Genomic DNA, 23,322 nt, shown 5'->3' with positions numbered 1-23,322 from the left:
ACCCAGCTAATTTTTGTATTTTTACTAGAGACAGGGTTTTTTAGCATGTTGGTCAGACTGATCTCGAACTCCTGATCTCAAGTGATCCGCCTACCTCGGCCTCCCAAAGTGCTGGTATTACAGTCATGAGCAGCCGATTTTACTTTCACAAAATGATAATGACCCCCAAATCTTTTTCTCTAGCCTAGTATTTCCTTTGAGCTTCATATTTATCTTCAGTACCCCATTAGAAATATCTATTGGCAGCCAAACTTAACATGTCCAAAATGAAATAAACATCTTCCTTTTCTCCCTATATGTCCACATCCCTTCTCATCTATTCAATGTTTCATTCAAAACAGCTACTGTTGGCCGGGCACGGTGCCTCACGCCTGTAATCCCAGCACTTTGGGAGGCCGAGGCGGGTGGATCACGAGGTCAGGAGATCGAGACCATCCTGGCTAACACGGTGAAACCCCATCTCTACTAAAAATACAAAAAAAAAAAAAAAAAAAAAAAATTAGCCGGGCATGGTGGCAGGCGCCTGTAGTCCCAGCTACTCGGGAGGCTGAGGCAAGAGAATGGCGTGAACCCGGGAGGCGGAGCTTGCAGTGAGCCGAGATTGCGCCACTGCGCTCCAGCCTGGGCAACAGAGCGAGACTCCGTCTCAAAAAAAAAAAAAAAAATACTGTCGACTAAGTTGACCAAGCCAGAGAGGTAAGATGTTATCAAACCCTGCCTCATTGCCCTACATATTCAACCAGTCACCAAGTCCAATTAGTTAATCTTCCAAATATTTCTTTAATGCACCCCCTTGGTACTGTTCCTAATACCACAGCCCTAACTCCAGCTGTCAATATCTCTGGCCCAGATTGTTGTAATTGTGTCTTGATTTGGTCTCCCTGATTATAGACTTGCCTCTTACAAATCTATCCTATAAACTTTTACAAAATAAATCTAAAATAAAAATCTGCCCATGCCTTAAAATCCTTCATGGTTAAGAGACTGCGAGGAAGAGAAATGTGAAATGACTGCTAAAAAGTGTGGGATTTCTTTTTGGAATTGAACGTTATAAAATTAGATAATGGTGATGGTTGCACAGCTCAGTAAATATACTAAAAATTTCTGAATTATCCACTTTAAAAGGGTGAATTTATCGTATGTAAATTATATCTCAATAAAGTGGTGATTAAAAAAGAACTTCAGTTATGGTAGCTCAAGACCTCCAGGAAGCAGGAATCAACTCAGGATTAGATGACAAGAGATATATTTGAAGGAAATACTTTTCAAGAATAAAGAAGAGGAAGCAAGAATAGGCTAGGACACGGGCCGGGAGCAGTGGCTCACGCCTGTAATCCCAGAACTTTGGGAGGCTAAGGCGGGTGGATCACTTGATGTCAGGAGTTGGAGACCAGCCTGGCCAGCATGGTGAAACCCCGTCTCTACTAAAAATACAAAATTAGCCAGGCATGGTGGTGCGCACCTATAATCTCAGCTACTCGGGAGGCTGAGGCAGGAGAATCACTTGAATACAGGAGGTGGAGGTTCCAGTGAGCCAAGATCGTGCCACCGCACTCCTGCCTGGGTGACAGAGCAAGACTCTGTCTCAAAAAAAAAAAAAAAAAAAGAATAGGCTAGGACAGCTTTTTTGCCATGATGCAGGTCAGAAACCTATGAAAGGAGAGGGGAGAAAAGGATGGGGCTGGAAGAGTCTCAGACTAACGTGCAACTCTAAGAAAGGCTTTGGCAGGCCTATGGGGATGCATCAAGCCAAAGTTGCCTTGTAAAGGATACCTGCATCTGGCAAGAATGGGCCTGCACTAATGCCTCTACTATGATCAGTCACTGGCAAAGAGCAACTGTGGGGAAACGTGAGCTTGATGAGAATGCAGTGATGGATCCAGAGGGTAGCAAGTGGAGCTGTCAGTCAACTATGCTTACGGCAGCAAGAGGTCTCAGTAGTGTATTTTCTGGGCACCACTGAGGTTCTTCACTGCCTAGAGGACACTACAAGCTCCTTTGCATAATATATAAGATGTTCCATGAACTAGTTCCTAATTACCACTCTAGGCGCATCCACCAGAATTCTCTGACTCACGTTTTATGTTGAACCTTACTACCAAATGTCTCTTGCCTTTACACCGTTGTTGATATTGTTCTTACTACCTGAAATTATCTTCTAACTCATATCTATCCTTCTAGATTTGTCTCTTCCAGGGGACATTATCTCCTCTAAGAAGATTTTCCTGAACACTCACACAGGATGATTGCCTCTTTGCCCTGTCTTCTAAATATATCGTAGCATTTACCACATTATATTGATTTTTTTCTGTTAACTTTATGTGTTCCAGCATAATCTTTATGTTCCTCAACTCAGGGTCTGTGGCTTCTTCATATTTGATTCCCAGTATATAACATAGTGTCTAGAACAGAAGTATTCAAAAATTTTTGTTAAGTTGAATTCAACATCAGCTTGTAATTTTAAAATATAAGCCCTTTATATTATTACATTATTACACATAGTCTGACTTATGTTGTCATGTATATTTGTGTTACTTTATATTTCCTTGCTCTTTTTAGTGAAATTGTGATTATAATACTAAAAACTTCTTAATTCATTCTACATTCATTATATATGACCAAACATACATAAGGTCCTTTTTCCCCACTGTTCACCCTGCATATAATCTTGTGGAAAAACTTAGTTATTAAAGAGCACCTCTTTTATATATCCATCCCCACATTCTGTAAGTCCATCCAGAAGGATGATATGAAGGAAAAGGGTTAAGGAAAGCCCCTAACAACAACCAAACCCTTATATTTTTTTCTGCTTACCATGTCTTATTTTTGCTATTTAAATTATTAAACCATTTAGAATTTACTTTTGTACATTTATGTGCTAAGGATCCAACTCTGGTTTCTCCATATTATATGCTAGTTTCTCAACATCATTTACTAAACAATCATTTTCTTGGTGATTCTGTTCCTTTGGTCTACTAGTTTATTTCTGACTTTATATCATATTGTTTCTATGATTATACCTATGTATGTTTTAATGCCTGATAGGATAAGCCCTTCTCTACTCTTCTTTTCCAAGATTTTCTGAGCTCTTTACTCTTCCTCACAACTTTCAGAGTTCTTTAGTTGACTTTTCTCCCAAAATCCTGCTGCTGATATTTTTGTCAAAATTGAATTGAACAAAATAACTAAATGAATAGGGAAGAATGAATATCTTTACACTACGAAGTCATCATATTCATGAACATGGTATAGTTCTCTAATTCAATTCTGAAATTATAGATCTTTTAGTAGAGTTTTAATATTTTCTTTCTAATGGTCAGGCATTATTTAATAGCTTAATTCCTAGATATTGTGAATAATACCTTATTTTCTACTACACATTCTTATAAGTAATATTGTCAAGAGTAGAATTACACTATTGAATTTTTTAAGTTGATCTTTTATCCAGGTATCTTGGAGACTCCTCTACTTCTTGCAAGAAAAACAGTGTCTCAGAGAAAGTATCCTATGCAGGATCTAGTTTTTCCGCAATAGGATAATTCCTCAAAACTGTGGTGGGATAGTGTTCCCCACAAATTCATGTCCACTGAAACCTTGGAATATGATCTTATTTGGAAAAAGGTTATTTGTGGAAGTAATTAGTTAAATTCAGTGAGTTGTCCTTATAAGAAGAACAGAGGACACATAGAGAAACACACAGGGAAGAAAGCCATGTGAACATACAAGAAGAGACTGGAGTACAGTCATGCACCACATGACAATGTTTTAGTCAACAGTGATTGTATATATGACAGAGGTCCCATAAGATTATAATACTGAATTTTTACTCCTCTGTTTCCATGTTTAGATACACAAATATTTATCATCTTGTTATAATTGCCTATAGTATTCAGTAGAATGATATACTGTATAGGTTTACAGCCTAGAGCAATGGGCTACACCATCTACATTTGCATAAGTACATTCTATGATGTTCGCTCACTGTTGAAATTGTCTAATGATGTATTTCTCAGAACATATTATTTTTTATTTATTTGTTTGTTTTTGAGATAGGATCTTTCTCTGTCACCCAGGCTGGAGTACAGTGGCATGATCTTGGCTCACTGCAAACTCCAGCCCCTGGGTTCAGGCAATTCTCACGCCTCAGCCTCCTGAGTAACTGAGATTACAGGTGCATGCCACCACGCCCAGCCAATTTTTGTATTTTCAGTAGAGACAGAGTTTCACCATGTTAGCCAGCCTGGTCTCAAACTCCTGACCTCAAGTGATCCACCCACCTCAGCCTCCCGAAGTGTTGTGATTACAGGCGTGAGCCACCATACCTGGCATGTCTTTCTTTAAGTGATACATGGCTGGAATGCATCCACAAACCAAGAAATGCCAAGGATTGCCAAGAACCACCAGAAGCTAGGAAGAAGCAAGGAAGGATTCTTCCGTAGAGAAATCAGAAGGTGGCTGGCTCTGCTGACACCTGGATTTCAGACTTTTAGCCTCAAGAACTGTAAGAGAATAAATTTCTGTTATTTTAAGTGGCTTACTTTGTAGTAATGTGTTATGGCAGCCTTAGGAAACTAATACAAATACCAAGGCTGCCCCAGTACTAAAAGTAGACATCTGGTATATCTACTTACACCACATGTTTTTCTATGGATCTTCTTTATTTTTCTATTTGAAAACATCAGGCCAGGCACTATGGCTCATGCCTGTAATCTCAGTATTTTGGGAATCCAGGGTGGAAGGATTGCTTGAGCTCAGGAATTCAACACCAGCCTGGGCAACATAGCAAGACCTCACCTCTATTAAAAATAATTTTTAAATCATTTTCTGCAGGATTGGAGGTAAAAAATAAATAAAATAAAATCAGTCATTTGATCAAGTAGTTCACCTATTAGCATTCTTCATAATCACTGTTACTTTAAGACTTATTTCTGCCGTCTTAATTCCTGTATTCCTGTTCTCTGTTCTCCAGTGTTTCTTTTCTTTCTTTTTTTTTGAGATGGAGTCTCGCTCTTGTCACCCAGGCTGGAGTGCAATGCTGTGATCTCAGTTCACTTAAACTTCTGCCTCCCGGGTTCAAGTGATTCTCCTGCCTCAGCCTTCCAAGTAACTGGAATTACAGACATGCACCACCACACCTGGCTAATTTTTTTGTATTTTTAGTAGAAATGGGGTTTCACCATGTTGGCCAGGCAGGTCTCAAGCTCCTTACCTCAGGTGATCCACCTGCCCTGGCTCCCAAAGTGCTGGGATTACACGCGTGAGCCACCACACTCAGCCTCTTTTCTTTTAAGACACAGTATTGCTCTGTCACCCAGACTAGAGTGCAATGTCACCATCACAACTCACTGTAACTTCGAACTCCTGGGCTCAGGCGATCCTGCCTCTGCCTTTCGAGTAGCTAGGACTACTATGGTGTGTGCCACCATACCTGGCTAACTTTTTTTAATTTTTGTAGAGATGGGATCTCACTGTGTTGGCCAGGCTGGTCTCAAATTCCTGGTCTCAAGCAGTCCTCCAACCTTGGCCTCCCAAAGTGCTGGGATTAAGGTGTAAGCCATTGCAGCTGGCCCTGTTTCTTCTTTTTTCTTTTTTCCTTCTTTACTACCTTCAATTAAATGGTTCAAAGTTAATTCCATTAGTTATGAAGTCTGTGTTCTATTTTTCTGATTCTGGTGGTTATTCCTAACTTAATACCCATACTTAGGTTTGTTTTTTTCCATCAATTTCTAAATTTAATCAGTATCTATATCTCCTTTTCAAAATAGACCAACAATCTAGCATGCTTTTGGCTTCCCTGCCCACCCCCCTCTTTATTTTTCCATCAATTTGTTGTTTCCTAGGATTTGATACCTAGATCATTATACTTCCCACCCCTCCACCCTTTCAATATTGCTTATTTAGATAGCAGATGTTACTAAGCTACTTACTAACCTGCAATTCTCATACCAGATAGGCTCTCTGGAGTTACTCATTATTTTGTTGGAATACTTTCTTCAGGGGTGTTTTCAAAGTATGTCAGTGTATGGTATATTCTTTTGAGGCCTTTTAGATGCTAGAGAACATCGTTATTTCACTCTCACATTGCAGTGAGAATCCAGCTGACTGGATTCTAGGCTTTTAGATATAGAAGCCCAGATTCAAAATTCCTTTTTAATAAATACATTGGATTTATTACTTTAATGTTGCTGTTGAAAAGTCAAATGTGAATGGAATTCTTGTTCCTTTCTAAATGACCTGCTTTTTCTCTCTAGAATTGTTTTCTTTTCTTAAATTTCACTATAATTTGTCAAAGTGTTGATATTTTCCTCTCTATCTCTTTTGTTTGGTGCACAATAAGTCTGTTCAATCTTTCCTTAATTGTGGAGACGTTTTTAGCTGGGCATGGTGGCTCATGCCTGTAATCCCAGCACTTTCGGAGGCCAAGGCGGGCAGATCACTTGAGGTCAGGAGTTCAAGACCAGCCTGGCCAACATGGTGAAACCCCGTCTCTACCAAAAATACAAAAATTAGCCAGGTGTGGTGGCAGGGCATCTGTAATCTCAGGTACTCAGGAGGCTGAGGCAAGAGAATCACTTGAACCCAAGGAGGCAGAAGTTGCAGTGAGCTGAGATTGCACCACTGCACGCCAGCCTGAGTGACAAAGCGAGACTCCATCCCCCCCACAAAAAAAAAAAAAATTGTGGAAAAATTTTAATTAGCAGTTCTTCAAATATTTAACTTTATTTTTTCCTTTCGTTCTAGGGCTCCCATTAATCACATATTGATATTTGTTTTATTTTTCATGCCCTTTCATTTTTCTCTCATTTTTCCTATTCTTTACTCTTCCCGATGCCTTTTGGGAATGTTTCAAACCACTCTCCATCTTATTAATTCATTCATCAACTGTATTCATTCAACCCTGAATTAAATAGTTTGTTTCTACTATATCTGATTGGTCCTTTTTTTATAACTCCTTGTCCCTATTTGTTTCCAGTGCCCTCCTACATGCCCTTGAGAATATTTATTAGGATTATTGTAAATTCTTGTTTTCTCTGGCTCATCAGTTCTGCTCCCTCCAGAATTAGTTGTTTAGTTTGTGATCTTGCCTTTCCAGTGCTTTGGGTCTGTATTCCACAGATCTCTCTTTATTTTTTCCATTCCCTCCAGAGTATCAGCTATAGTTTTTTTTGTTTTGTTTTGTTTTGTTTTGAGACGGAGTCTTCTCTGTAGCCCAGGCTGGAGTGCAAAGGCGCAAGCTCTGCTCACTGCAAGTCCGTCTCCTGGGTTCACACCATTCTCCTGCCTCAGCCTCCTGAGTAGCTGGGACTACAGGTGCCCGCTACCATGCCCGACTAATTTTTTTGTATTTTTAGTAGAGATGGGGTTTCACTGTGTTAGCCAGGATGGTCTCCTGACTTTGTGATCCACCCACCTCAGCCTCCCAAAGTGCTGGGATTACAAGCCTAAGCCACCACACCCTGCCCAGCTATAGTTTTTATGTTACATTCTGAGTTCCACCTATAGCCCACTTGCTTCTGAGGCATCTCCAGGATGAGATTCAAAGGAGGAAAACCCCAATTGCCGTAAGTTCCCCATCTTGACTCTTGTCTTCACTGCAGCATAAACTACACTTATGGTCCTCAAGATGTAGCCCAATTTGACTGGGCTGTCTTTTTATGTTCAGTAGAATTTGACTACATCACAGAACCACCAAACATTTTCTACTAGTTTGTGGAGAGAATTATCATTTTCTAGAGGTAGGGAAGAGACATTAGTGGCCTCATATGGCAAATAACTATGGAAAATGTAATTATTTCCAAATTTTCTTAGAACCATAATACTTTGTGATTGTTCTAGTGATTTTTATTTTCCTTCCTTCCTTCCTTGGACCTCTTAAGTATACGCTATATAATTTGATTTTTAATTCAAAAGTTATTAAAATTTTGTTTTGAAGATTTCATAACTAAACTGTAACCAAGATAACTAGAAAAGCCTCCTGGTTTTACAAAACTAGTTTGGATAGTGCTGTTCTAAAAGTATAATAGAAATTGGTGAAATTATTTCTGGCCTGTCTTTATGTTCTTGCTATATCAGTATTTGTATCTTATCAGATACCTTTACATATGTCTAGCCTTTTCTTTCTAACTGACATTAACTTATTCAACAAATATTTGTTGAACACTTGCTGTACTATTGTTCAAGTTGCTAGGTGCAGCTAGAAGTGACAGCTGATAGAACAATTTCTTTAGAGTAGTTTGTGCAGGTTCAAACTTGAAAAATCAGTACCTGGTTTCCATTCAGGCCCTCCTATTGTGCATGGGAACTTGAATCACCTTGGAACTTTTGTATTGATTTCCATAAATGAGAAGTTAGATGAATTGCTTAATAATACCATATGTTTGCAGAAATAAAAGCAAAATCACAGCTTAACAGTGCTGATTTGTGTTTCTTGTTTCTTCTCTGCCTACTTCCTTACCCCATTTTCTTTTCTGACTTGCAGATGAAGGAGCTTCTATGCACCCTTGTGACGATACATACTGTGGCCCTTTTCCAGAATCTGAGCCAGAAGTGAAGGCTGTAGCTAACTTCCTTCGAAAACACAGAAAGCACATTAGGGCTTATCTCTCCTTTCATGCATATGCTCAGATGTTGCTGTATCCCTATTCTTACAAATATGCAACAATTCCCAATTTTAGCTGTGTGGTAAGTATTTGACCCTGTGCATGTGCATCAGGCTTCATGCTGCTTTTCTGAAGCTAAGATGGTTCTAAGTACTAATGATAATGGCAAACAAATGTTTGTGTTATCCTAATAAGTATTTTACATGTATTGATTCATTTATTCTTCATAACAATCGTATGAGGCAGCTTTTATTATCCCCACTTTATAGATAAAGAAGCTAGAAGCTAAGAGATTAAGTAATTAGATGGAGAACACACAACTACTAAGTCTCATAGCCAGGATTCAGCCCCAACTCTAGTTCCATAGCTGTTGCTTTTAACCGTAGTGCTGCTTCTCAAATACAATCCTTTCAAACCTATTTGTATTCTTACCACAGGTTACACAGAAAAGGTCAGGGTGGATTTGATTAGTATCATAGCTCTGGTCATGTATGCAAGGCTGTAATTAACTTTATTGAGTAAACGATTGTTCATAAATTATAGATTGACTCTCATTAGTTAAAAGCAGGTTTTAATTTATAAGTGCTGTTTGCTTAATGCTACTAAGTCTTTGGGTATGTATCTGACAAGTTAGTACTTGTCTAACAGAATGAACAGACTTTCAGGCTTAAGATTACTTAAAAATGAAAAAGCAGAGTTTCTTTCTCTCCTTATATCAGAAACCCAACAAGCTATTCACTATGGGGCATCATTCATCACTAAGTGAGTCATTTCAGAGCCTATAGCATCTAAAAGCCTATGAAGTTCAAAAACCAAGAAAAACTAATATACAGTGCTAGAAGTCAGGTGGCACTTACCTTTGGGGAAAAAGGAGGGGGTACAGTGATTGGGAGGAAATTGGGTTGCTGCTGAAGTTCTATTCCTTGACCTGGGTGGTGGTTACATGAATGTGTTCAATTTGTGATCATTTGTTGAGCAATCAACTCAAAAACGGTGTACTCTTCTACATGTATATTTTAGGGCTTTTTTGGCCTCTTGACACCAAATGTGTAATGTCTTTTTCCAGTACCACTTCTCCAACACCACTTGGGTGTCCAACAATTCAATTCCATTTGGTCACTCACTACCCAGAGTTAGCATCAGACTCCACAGGTTTAAGGACTCAGTCCCACACGACTGCCCTCACTTCAGTCACCAGTAGCAAGTAGGGGGTTCCCAAGTTAACCACATTCCTGTCTGACTTGGCTGCAGAATTGCAGGTTCCTACCAGCCCACCTCTCATTTGATAATTCACTAGAATGACTCACAGAGCTCAGGAAAGAGTTTTACATACTATCACCGGTTTTTTTAAGATACACAATTGGCTGGATACAGTGGCTCACTCCTATAATCCCAGTACTTTGGAAGGCCCAGGCAGGTGTATCATTTGAGCCCAGACATTTGAGACCAGCCTGCACAACATGGTGAGACCCCCATCTCTACAAAAAAATTAAAAATTAGCCAGGCATGGTGGTGGCACATACCTGTGGTCCCAGCTACTCAGGAGGCTGGAACAGGAGGATCACTTGAGCTCAGGAGGTCAGGGCTGCAGTGAGTCATGTTCATGCCACTGCCCTGCAGCCACGGAGACAGAGTGAGACCCTATCTTCTCAATCCATCACTCACACAACTCAGGAACTGCCAAATGGAAGAGATGCATAAGCCAAGGTACGGGGGAAGGGGCTCAGGGCTTCTGTGCCTTCTCTGGGTGCATCAACCTCCCAGCACATCAAGTGCTCATTAACCCAAATGCTCTCCAAATCCCGCTGTTTAGGAGTATTCATGGCGATTTCATTATGGAGGTCTAATTGATTAAGTCATTAGCCATTGGAGTTTTTACTCAATCTCTGGCCCCTCTCTTCTCCTCAGAGGGTGAAGGATGGAGCTAAAAGTTCTAACTCTCTAATCACGAAGTTTGGTCTTTCTGGCAGCACCCTGCATCCTGAAGCTACTTAGGGGCCTCCAGCCACAAGTCATCTCATTACCATCCAAAAGACACCCTTAGCACTCTGGAGATTCCAGGAGGTTTTAGAAACTGTGTGCCAAGAACCAGGGACAAGGACCAAATATTTATTTTTTTTATTATACCACAATGTTATACTTGAATTTAAAATTTTATTGAAGAGAATCATTCCCTTTCTCCCTACACCTTAAACTCCAAATCCTGCACCAATTGCTTGGGGTTTTAGGAATTTCTGCTCTAGATGTCTAAGACTTTAGGAGGGCCTGGGGAAGACTTATTCTGTCCAAAAAGAGAATTTTGTTCTTGGCCTTCCAAGAATTCTGAGCAAATTCTCCCTCTTTAGAACTATTGTAAAAGTGATAATTATATTCTATACTGCTATTCTTTAGCTGCTCTGTGGGTCAAATATACTTTGTTTTTGTTGCTGCTGCTGCTATAGCTGTTGTTTTGTTGACCTGGCATCCTAACAATTTGTATCACAGTATTCCTATAGGCAAATGTTCAACTTTTCTTACGTGGGCACTGTGTCTGTTTGTATTCATACAACAGATGATGTGGACTATATAATATATAAAAATTATTGTATGAGGGCCGGGCAGAGTGGCTGACACCTGTAATCCCAGCACTTTGGGAGGCCAAGCCGCCAGGAATTTGAGAGCAGCCTGGGCAACATGGTGAAACCCCATCTCTAAAATAAAAAATATAAAAATTAGCTGGGCCTGGTGGCAGACACCTGTAGTCCCAGCTACTTGGGAGGCTGAGGCAGGATAATCACTTGAACTTGGGAGGTGGAGGTTTGCAGTGAGCCGAGATAGCACCACTGCATTCTAGCCTGAGCAACAGAGTAAGACTCCGTCTAAAAAAAAAAAAAAAATTATCATAGGAGAATGTTCTTCGTATTTTAAGTTTATCTTCCCACTTTAAGTTAAGCCTATTTTCCTTTGTCTTGGATTGGAAGATGTGGCATAAAATAGATCATTAGTGCCTGTAATCCCAGCACTTTGGGAGGCCCAGGCTGGAGGATTACTTGGGCCTAGGAGTTCAAGAACATCCTGATTAATGTAGTGAGACCTCATCTCTACAAAATATTTTTAAAAATTAGCCAGGCATAGTGCTGCATACCTGTAGTCCCAGCAACTCAGGAGGCAGAGGTGAGAGGATTGCTTGAGTCCAGGAGGCAGAGGTTACAGTAAGCTAAAGTTGTGCTACTGCACTCCGGCCTGGGTGATAGAGTGAGACCCTGTCTCAAAGAAAGGAAAAAAAAAAAAAAAGGATGAATTTGCCTCCCAGTGGACATCTGGCAATGTCTAGAGACATGTTTCATTGGTACAACAGGGTTGGGGGATGCTACTGGCATCTAGCAGGTATAGGCCAAGGATGCTGCTAAACACCCTACAGTGCACAGGACAGAACCCACAGCAAAGAATTATTCAGTCTAAGATGTCAACAATGCCATTGTTGAGAAATCCTGGAGAGAGTTAATCATAAACTTGGTCACTAAAATCATGATTATAATTCTCAGGAACTAGACAGTCCCTGAATGTTAAGCAGAAACCATTAAATTTGATTAAAATTGTTTAAAAATATTCCATCAATATGTAAGACAGTATTTCTGGCAATGTTTTTTAAGTCATTAAGTTGCTTTAAATATGGAAATATTTAAATAAAAATGTACACCATTTTGGGAGGCCAAGGCAGGCAGATCACCTGAAGTCAGGAGTTTGAGACCAGCCTGGCCAACATGGTGAAACCCCATCTCTACTAAAAATACAAAAATTAGCCAGGCGTGGTCACGGGTACCTGTAATCCCAGCTACAGGATTAGCTGAGGCAGGAGAATCGCTTGAACCTGGTAGGCAGAGGTTGCAGTAAGCCAAGATCACGCCATTTTACTCCAGCCTGGGCGACAAGAGCAAAACTCTGTCTAAAAAAAAATATATATATATATACACACACATGTACACACATACACACACACACACACACACACCATTTACTTAGCTGAGGACCAATAACTGATGTCTAGGTACTTTTTGACTATTGGAAACAGGATAGAGTAGAGAAAAGAGGAATCACTTCAGTAAGTCCTTTCAATTAGGTGTCTAGCTGTGGCCCCCTGTAAAATAATTCTTTGAAAAAATGATGGAGTTTTGTTTTTGTGGAGAGATCACATCTAAACCCTAGTCAACATGCACCAGTACCCAAGTGGCAGAGGTGCAGTGAGCTCAAAAGGCTAAAACTGTGCCTCTCCTTTGTGTAAATAGGCAAAGTGATTATTTTATTTTTTTTAGATTTGTTTGCCTTGGGTTTAGTCAGCCTAAATAATGAGAAGCAAAGTTCCCTCACTAGCAGAATGCAATAATCTTCTAAATGTAGAAATATCTGTCCTTGCCATGGAATATTGCTGAGGCCATTGGAGAAGATGTTAAAATCTTAGAACAATCTCCATAAAGGTATTTAATTATGGTGTTTATATTCCTTTTCTGTTGGCTCCCATGAGAAGAATGTCGTCATCAGTGAGATCAATCAATAGTAAATAGTCTGCCAGCTTCTGGAGCCTGGTCCCTGAATATCCACAAATGGTGACATTTGCTGCAAATACTGCCTCATGCATTTCTGAGCTGAATGAGGACAGCAACCTGAAACTCAGTCCAGTACACACCACCATGTTGTCCGGAGTGCTCCAATTTAAGTATTAAATTATTCATAAGCAAGTTGAAATGGGAGAGTTGTATTCTGGTTTCAGCATTCTTCTTTTCCTCTCACTTGTCATATAATACTTCTCTAACTCCTTGTTGAAACCAGTGTTTTTATACCATATTTAAAGGATAGTGAGTATCATTCTAGTTCATGTTAGAATATGCATCTTTTAGTATTTCGATTGTGTTGAATATTTTTCCTAATTTTTTCCATTGGTAGGAAAAGTTCACCTTAGACTTTCTGCCTCTTAGCAGTACTTGTCTAACCTCTGTGGGAGGCATATGTAACCTTATAAGTCATGAGCATTCTGAAATTGTTTCCATTCCCAGTGAGGATAAGCACATAGCGTAAGAGAAGTCATTCTTACTGAATTAAAGGGTTTCTTAATTGATTCAGATGTGTTCTAAATACCTTGTACATACCCAGTGAAAAGTATACTTATCTTAATACTCTTTCAGATTTATGCTTATTCAACATTCATATAAGAAATATTGATCAAGCATCTGTTGTATACAGGCATATTACTAAGTACTGATTGTGAGCTATGACTGAGACTGACATGGTCCCTGCCCTGCCAAGTATTTTGTAACTTATAGAAATAGGTGTCCCTGGCCGGGTGCAGTGGCTCATGTCTGTAATACCAGCACTTTGGGAGGCCAAGATGGGCCGATCACAAGGCCAGGAAATCTAGACCATCCTGGCTAGCATGGTGAAACTCCACCTATACTAAGAATACAAAAAATTAGCCAGGCATGGTGGCACATGCCTGTAGTCCCAGCGACTCAGGAGGCTGAGGCAGGAGAATCACTTGAACCCGGGAGGCAGAGGTTTCAGTGAGCTGAAATTGTGCCACTGCACTCCAGTGTGAGCGATAGAGCGAGACTCCGTCTCAAAAAAAAAAAAAAGAAAGAAAAAATAGGTGTCCTTGAACCGAAGTGAAGAGAATAGAACACTAAGTCAGCCTCAGAAAATCTGAGTACTTAGCTCAACCACTCTGCATACCCATTTAACCTTGCTGAGCCTTCCTTCTCTCAACTATAAAATAGAAATATTATTGATCACTGGTTTGTTGTGAGATCAATGAAATGATGTGTTCTAAAACATGTCGCAAAATGTAGTGTGTGACATAAGAGTAATATAATATTATTAATGAATATAGATCTTAACCAATGAAGCCATCTGTTGATGACCGATAAGGCTCAAACAACATAGCAGTGTATGTAAAAAGTTTCAATGCAACAATATATAAAATTTCTCCATTTTCCCTCGTAGGAATCTGCAGCCTATAAAGCTGTGAATGCACTTCAGTCAGTATATGGGGTACGATACAGATATGGACCAGCCTCCACAACATTGTGTAAGTTTCCTGCGTACATTGTGTTAGAATCCTCTCTCTTGAACCAATATCCTGTATGATTCCTTTTAGAAGGGAGAAAGTGTGTTCTCCCTAAAGTAAAATTTTTGACTATCAAATTAGCTGAGGAAAATAGGAGTTTATATATGATTAGTTTTACACAGCTTGACAGAAATCACTCTACCCATTTAAACAAATTCAAAGCAGAGAATATGCTAAGCGTGCAGTAATGACTGCAAGCTCAGTTGAGATCTTATGACAGTAGAACATACCAAAATGGGCTCCTTAAGCAATTCTAACTACTACAAGGGTGGAAACCGGCCTTGGGAAGATAATGAAGTAAATGTTTCAGCCCTACAACTGCTTCCCTTTTACTCCTTTCTGCCACTGTTCTTGTTATGAAATGCTGTTTCTTATGTAGCACCTTCCATTGAATTATCCCTTAAAAGGTGATTTTAAAGTATTTCTTTTTTTACATGGAGAAAAATGTATAGTGGAGCCAGAGATCACTTCCAATCCTCCATCACCTCCCATCTTTCACTCCAAGTAGGCCCTGCAGCTGGATCTAGAAACCAAATTGACACCACGCAGGTTAAACAAGAGAAAAGTATACAAATTTTATTAATTCTATGTGTACAGGATCTTCACAACAGTGAAGTCCAAAGAGGTGGCCAAAGCAAGATGATTTTATACTTTTTGGACAAGGAATGATAAATTTGAGAATAGATAAGAGGACAAAAAAAATCTGGCTAAGGGCAGTAAATTTTCTAGGGAAATAGGAAATAAATAGGGGGTATGTAAAACCAATGGAAGATAGGGGTTACTTTGTTGAGTATATTTAGGCCCGCTGCAACCTTGAATTCCAAGTCTGTGGTGATAAAGGGCTATTTTCTCACCCTTCTCATAGTGAGAATACCCCTCCTAGAGGAATCTTCACTGTTTCCTGCGCGCAGGAAGAAACAAGTCGGCTTACCCTTTCTGTAACTACAATCTCCAATGTTTTCAACAATTAATATACCCATCTGGCTTATTTAGGGATGGCACGTCCTTCCAAGTGGGTATATGGCAAGAACTTAGACAAAGAATCATAATATATGCATTCTAGTCCTAATTCTGCCAGGTCTGTCAACCAGGCCAAGGTATTTATTAATCCTGGGCCTCAGTTTCCACAACTGTAACAAGAATTGGATTCAGGGCCTTTTAAACTCTAAAATGTATTCACTATATGACTTGGAAAATCTAGTAAGAAATCATGTATATATGAATGTGTGTGCAAATGAAGGTAAACACACACATGTTGTATGTATATGTGTAGGTAGTGACATCTGATTATGCTTCTAAGTAGCAAAATTCTCCTTGACTTCTTTAATCTACCTATCATTGTATTCCTAATATTTTACCACTCACTTTCTTCAGCCTTCAGAGTAAACGCTTGGTTTGTCAATTAACATTGACAAATAAGTTTATTCTAATAATGAGAGTGTCAGGAGTATCAATAGTTTTATTTATTTTTTCAAAGTCCATGATCATTGGTCTCATGTTGACCTTTTTAGAACTGGTTTTCAGTGGCCACCTTGAAAGGGAAAAAAAACTGTATTTTAAAAATCATATTACCAATTAATGCCAACATAATATATATAAACAATTTTTAAGCATTAATTTTTTTAGATCTTACTGTTTACCTTTTCAACTTTGTATAGAGGCACAGTCAGAGTATTACATTTACTGAGAACAATCTATTACCACAGGAATGAGGTAGTCGGCCGGGTTCTGTGGCTCATGCCTGTAATCCTAACACTTTGGGAGGCCAAAGCGGTTGCATCATCTGAGGTCAGGAGTTCGAGACTAGCCTGGCCAACATGGCAAAACCCCTTCTCTACTAAAAAGACAAAAATTAGCCAGGCATGGAGGCATATGCCTGTAATCCCAGCTACTCAGTTGGCTGAGGCGGGAGAATCGCTTGAACCAGGGAAGCAGAGGTAATTAGCTGTAATCACAGCTAATTGGGAGGCTGAGGCGGGAGAATCTCTTGAACCCCAGGAGCAGAGATTGCAGTGAGCCAAGATGGTGCCATTGCGCTCCAGCCTGGGTGACAGAGCGAGACTCCGTTTCAAAAAAAAAAAAAGAAATGAGGCTGTCACATCACCATGATGTAACTGTTGGCACATGTTGTCTCTGACTTGACTACTATGACTACTATTTGTAGTTCCAATGTACCCTAACCAGAGGGACACTGAAGCCACAGCCTATTTTCTGTCCTTAACTGAAGCAAAGGGAATCTGAGAAACAGTCATTTTAATTGTCATCTTTATATAATAATTCCATCTCTAGCCTGGCACGGTGGCTCACACCTATAATCCCAGCACTTTGGAAGGTCGAGGTGGGTGGATCACCTGAGCAGGAGTTCAAGACCAGCCTGGCCAACATGGTGAAACCCCGTCTCTACTAAAACTACAAAAAATTAGCTTGGTATGGTGAGGGGCGCCTGTAATCCCAGCTACTTAGTTGACTGAGGCAGGAAAATCGCCTGAACCAGGAGGACAGAGGTTGCAGTGTGTCAAGATCGCACCACTGCACTCCAGCCTGGGTGACAGAGGGAGACTCTGGCTCAAGAAAAAATAACAGTAATAATAATAATTCCATCTCTAACTTGTCCTAGGAAAAATAGCATAAAAGCAATATTTTTTGAGTAAATGACCATGCTTTGAAAATTTAATGATAATAATAGTAGGATTATCTCAAGCTGGATTATATAAATTTCAGGAAAAATGTATACAAAGATTTTTCCATGAAACATTTATCATTTAATGAATTATTATTAAAAGCCTGTTAGACTAAAAACTACATATGCGCTTGGGGGTATAAAGAGGCAAAATAATAACAGTTAATATATCTTGAGTACTTTCAAGTGATTTATTTATTTAATTTTCCCAACAACCCTATGCTATGCAGGTACTGTATTATCATCAGTCTCTTTTTCAAAAAGGGAGACTGAGGCACAGAGAAGTTACCCACTATGTGATGGGATCAGATACAGCCCAGGCTGCAGGGTACATCTAGTTCCCTGCTTTCAACTCTGTGCTGAAAAGCTAAAGAGTGTAAGGTCACAGGAGCCAGAAGGAGAGAGTAGCCAGAGGGCTTGTCAGCTGTGTTAAAGGCTGTGGAGACACTGAAAGTGGGATCTGAGGGGAAAACAAAAAAACAGAAAAAGAGGCTAGACCTGCGGTCATTGGTAATCTTCAAAAAGGAAGTTTAATACACGGGTAGAGGCAATAGCCAGATTGAAAGTGGTTGAGGATGTAGACACAATATATATAGGTTCTCCCTCGGGTTCTAAAGCAAAAGAAAGAGGAAAAAGAAGAGGGTAACCAAGGGCATATGGTAGGGTAATGTGAAGGAAGTGCTGTAGGAAAGGGGTCCTTGAGTACTTGGACCAATGCAGATGCATAATTAATAGCACAAAGTCATGGAAAAGGGCGTTTTACTACCAGAGACGACAATAACCAACAGTATCAAGGGGTGACACATGTGAAAGACAGGGAGCATTTCTTCCTCTGAGCTCGAAGGGGGAAAGTCAGAGGGCTCTAATGTCAGTAGAGGAGGCAATGGGGCAATCATCTACAGCTGCAGTCCCCAACCTTTTTGGCACCAGGGACTGGTTTCATGGAAGACAGTTATTCCACAGACAGGGGTGGGGTGGGGGAGGGATGGTTTTGGGATGATTCAAGTGCATTACATTTGTTGCGCACTTTATTTCCATTATTATTACATTGTAATATATAATGAAATAATTATATAATTCACCATAATGTAGAATCATTGGGAGCCCTGAGCTTGTTTTCCTGCAACTAGACAGTCCCATCTAGGGGTGATGGGAGACGGTGACAGATCATCAGGCATAAGATTCTTAAAAGGAGCACACAACCTAGATGCCTCACATGTGCAGTTCAGGATAGGGCTCATGCTCTTATGAGAATCTAATGCTGCCACTGATCTGACAAGAGGCAGAGCTCAGGCGGTAATGCAAGTGATAGTGAGTGGCTGTAAATACAGGTGAAGCTTCACTGGCTCACCCACCACTCACCTCCTACTGTGCAGCCCAAGTTCTAACAGGCCACGGACCGGTACCAGTGCATGGAACTTATAGAGCACACCAGTACCGGTCTGTGGCCTGGGGGTTGGGGACCCCTGATCTAGAGTAGTGGGGACAGTGTAGAGTGAAGATGAGAAGAGAATGGGAAAGTTTCAGTAAGCGAACTAGAAAAGGAACCTAGAGCAGCATGGGGGCAGAAAGAGACTTCAGTAACGAGGTAGTGTGACTTCATAGGATCTCTGCTCAGCAAAGACTTTCTCTAGCTCCCTCACCTAGCGGAAGCAGAGAAACTGGGCCAGGGATTGAGGATGAGCCAAACAAAGGCAGAAAAAGGACAGGAATCAGGCATGTTGAGGGTCTGGAGAGAAATTCAGTGAAATAAATAACCATGGCCAACTAGAGAATCAAATGAAACTACAAGAAAACAGGGAGGAATCTGGAAACTACCAATCTAAGTAAAGGCACAGAATAGGTTAGGCCGGAGTGGAAACACAGGGAGGTGGAAGAAATAGGAGGTTTTCTGGGGCCAGGAGCAGTGGCTCACACCTGTAATCCCAGCACTTTGGGAGGCCAAGGCGGGAGGATCAATTGAGCCCAGGAGTTCAAGACCAACATGGCCAACATGGTAAAACCCTGTCTCTACTACAAATACAAAAATCAGCTGGGCATGGTGGTGAGTTCCTGTAATCCCACATACTTGGGAGGCTGAGGCAGGAGAATCACTGGAACCCAGGAGGCAGAGGTTGCGGTGAGCCAGGATCGTGACACTGCACTCCAGCCTGGGTGACAGAGTGAGACTCCATCTCAAAAAATAAAAAAAATTTAAAAAAATGTTTCTGGGAACACAATTTCAGTATTCTAGACATTGAAGTAGAGAAGAACTGAGTGATAACTAAAAACAAAAAGAGTTCCCAGTATAGGTTGTTTGTAGGTGAATAAAGTGGGGATGAACATAAATGTTTTTGGAATTGAGGTTGAGAAATTTTGAGGTCTTCATGCTGGTAAGGCATTCACACGTAGACTGGATCCTTAAAGATGGTTGAAGGGATGATTTATAAGTTCCATGCACCAGATGCCAAGGAGCTCCTGTTAAATCATTCTTATTGAAACAGTATTTAATTGGAAGGATTTAGTAAAGCTTAATAAGCAGATACTATACAGTATATACATTTACAAAATTATACCAACTCTTTAGTGAGGCTGATCTTTTTTTTGTTTTAACTTTTAGATGTGAGCTCTGGTAGCTCAATGGATTGGGCCTACAAAAATGGAATACCTTATGCATTTGCTTTCGAACTACGTGACACTGGGCATTTTGGATTTTTACTCCCAGAGATGCTCATCAAACCCACCTGTACAGAAACTATGCTGGCTGTGAAAAATATCACAATGCACCTGCTAAAGAAATGTCCCTGAGACAGCCCAAGGCTCAGGTCAACTGCCATAGGATTCTGAGCAAGGCCTACTTGGGTCTGGATAGAAACTGTTTTCAAAGAGAAGGGCAGCTGCTTAGAGCGAACATATCTATGGACTTTAAAAAGACCCCACACAATTTGACTTTGTGGCAATAGAAAACAGTAAAAAATAGGGCATAGCCTACTTTATTATAAGAAAAAGTATCCATTTTCTATCCCTTTAGAGTCTTATTTGATTATGGTGGGAGGGAATATTTTCAAATTTCCCATTTCTCAAGAAATGTACAAATTAATTGAGGATTTCCCTTCAATAAATTTCATGTTCTCAATTAAGATCTAGGCTAGTAATGATGTTTAATTACTTGGTTTGCACTGGAAATGGAAAATTATGAAATGGAAAAAGCCAACTATGTTTCTTAATATAATAAACATAGGCCGGGAGCGGTGGCTCACGCCTGTAATCCCAAGAATTTGGGCTGAGGCGGGCGGATGATGAGGTCAAGAGATCAAGACCATACCGGCCAACATGGTGAAACCCCGTCTCTACTGAAAATACAAAAATTAGCTGGACATGGTGGCGCACGCCTGTAGTCCCAGCTACTTGGGAAACTGAGGCAGGAGAATCGCTTGAACCCAGGAGGCGGAGGCTGCAGTGAGCTGAGATCGCACGACAGAGCGATACTCCATCTCATATATATATAACATAAAATTTATTAGAACCTTAGATTATTCACATCTTCATTTCCTTGGTATTAGGAGCACCATATATGAATAAAAATATAGCAAGATAGAGCAATGTATGTTTAGACTCTGAGAATGCCATTTAAAAAAAAAATAAGTAAACATTAATTAAAGTGCAGGCACAGAATTAAGAGCTTTACACTAATCATCTCACTTATTCCCCACAATAGTACAATACTATGAGGTATAAACTATTCTCATTTTTCAAATGAGGACATTGAGGCTTAGAAATATATTTAAAATCATAGACTTCCACTTCTAGGGCAATGACAAGGTAGGTATCTGGACTGCTGGAAATAACTAAAACTTCTAGACAAAATATCATATTTTAGGCCAGGTACAGTGGCTCATACCTATGATCCCAACACTTTGGGAGGCCAAGGTAGGAAGATCACTTGAGCCCAGGAATTCAAGATCAGCCTGGGCAACATGGTAAAACCCCATCACTACACGATATACAAGAAAATAAAAATAAAAATAAGTCAGGCATGCACATGCCTGCAGTCCCAGCTACCTGGGAGGCTAAGGTGGGAGGATCACTTGAGCCTGGAAAGGCTGAGGCTGCAGTGAGCTATGATTGCACCACTGCACTCCAGCCTGGGCAACAGAGTGAGACCCTGTCTCAAAAAAAAAAAAAAAAAAAGGAAGAAAAAATATATATAATTTTTCTAAAATCATCTTAAAGTTATCAGACAAAAAAGAAAATCCACGCCAGCCAGCTACCGAGTGAAGAAATCTAGAAAGGCAAGTGCACCACTGTTATCCTGAGAGTGTTTGTCAAACCAGCTGAGTGTGGGCATTTTGAGGAACGGAGCCAGAGAGCCAAGCCCGGGGCTACCGCAAGTTGGGAAGTCTAATAGACTCTCCTTCTACCAGAATTCTGGGATTCCAAAGAATGATACCTCCAGTGTAAGGGTAAATTAGAAATAAGCCTCCATAGTACTTCTAATGGGCCACAAGAAAAATTGACCATTTCAAATTTTGGCAAGAGTGGAGAAGAGCGAAATTGCCACTGAGAATTTGGAACCATGAGGCAGCTTCACACAAGTTTGTGGTCCAAAATCAGACTATCTAAATGGTCTGATAAACCTCTAGCCAATAATTTAATTCAGTTTAATCCCAGACTGGCAATACCCCGCAAGCATTTGGTACAAGCAAATACAAATCCTCTTAGAGGATTTGCCTGACCAGAGCATATCATGAACACCGGGATAAAGAGATGAGCCTAAAAACTTCTAGGGTGTTGGGGGGTGGGGGACACAGACAACATAATGAGGACTAGAGTAGCCTGCAGCTGCTCAACAGCACCATTATAGCCGAAAGGCAATGGAGAGATGCCTTCAGAGTTTTTGAGGAAAAATTAGACCAAAAAAAAGAAAAAATCTAAACTTAGAAAAATTGTCATTGAATTGTAAGGGTAGAATCTCAACATTTTCATAGACGTGAGGCCCTAAATCACTTACCTTTCTCAGAAAAACCCTGGAGAATGTGATCTACCAAAAAGAGGGAGTATAGCAAGAGAAAGACAAAGGATTTAGGAACACAGAGAAACCAATAAAAACATCTGAAGATTGTGGTGAACGGAAAAGTCCCAGGTAGTAGCTATATGTCAAACTTACAGAACAACTAACTTGGAGTAGGAGGAGGAGAACTGAAGACTTCAGATGAAATTCCTCAAGATAAATATGCAACAGATAGAACATTTAAACATGTTCAAAGGCCATTTTTACTTACATTAGACAACCATGGTATGAATGAGTAATAAAAGCACAAAAAACCAAGCAAATTAAAAAAATGTATTTATTAACTAGTGGAAACAATGAGTTATACAAGAGAAGAAATAGAATCATGATATACGCTGTGACTTAGCTATAAATAATACTTATATAATCAAAATAATATTAGCCCTAGATATTAATTTAACCAAAAATTATGATATAAATATATCAGAAGGATAGGAGGAACTGAAATGTATGCAAGAATGCAGGAAGAGGAGGTATAGGAGGGTAAATCCTCATCTTCCATAGAAGGAAGTCAATAGACAAAAAAAAAAAAAAGTAAGTCAATGGACAAAAAGACTAAAAAATCAGGAAGTATCTATATATGTATGTTGTATAGAAATAAGAAAGAAAATACTAGAAGAAATAACTAAAAAGATTTAAAATACCAGGCAATGAGAGGGAATAAGTAAGGAGTAAATAATTGTAATTAGTAAGACGAGATGAAACAAAATACTTGTTTTAAGTATTAGCCTTACCATATTATTTAACTTTTTTTGTAATATTGTTTTTATTTTGTAATATTGATATATACATACCAAAGAGTATATTCCTTTTAAAGGAAAATAATTTTTAAAAACCAGCGGCCGGGCGTGGTGGTTCATGCCTGTAATCCCGGCACTTTGGGAGGCCGAGGTGG

General features: G+C 39.8%; 1 protein-coding gene across 1 annotated transcript in view; it reads left to right on the top strand.

The window, feature by feature from the left end:
• Positions 1-20,495, top strand: part of CPA6 (carboxypeptidase A6) — a 309,118-nt gene extending 288,623 nt beyond the window's left edge. The window contains exons 9-11 of the mRNA XM_025394528.1: positions 8,480-8,682; positions 14,574-14,658; positions 19,977-20,495. Coding sequence (XP_025250313.1) covers positions 8,480-8,682; positions 14,574-14,658; positions 19,977-20,164 — 476 coding nt within the window. The 3' untranslated portion in view covers positions 20,165-20,495. The remainder of the gene's footprint in view (positions 1-8,479; positions 8,683-14,573; positions 14,659-19,976) is intronic.
• The last annotated feature ends 2,827 nt before the right edge of the window (positions 20,496-23,322 follow it).

The sequence above is a fragment of the Theropithecus gelada genome, chromosome 8, assembly GCF_003255815.1.
Source record: "Theropithecus gelada isolate Dixy chromosome 8, Tgel_1.0, whole genome shotgun sequence".
Classification (NCBI taxonomy): domain Eukaryota; kingdom Metazoa; phylum Chordata; class Mammalia; order Primates; family Cercopithecidae; genus Theropithecus; species Theropithecus gelada.
The sequence above is the reverse complement of the archived record's forward strand: the minus strand, read 5'-3'. Positions and strand labels throughout refer to the sequence as shown.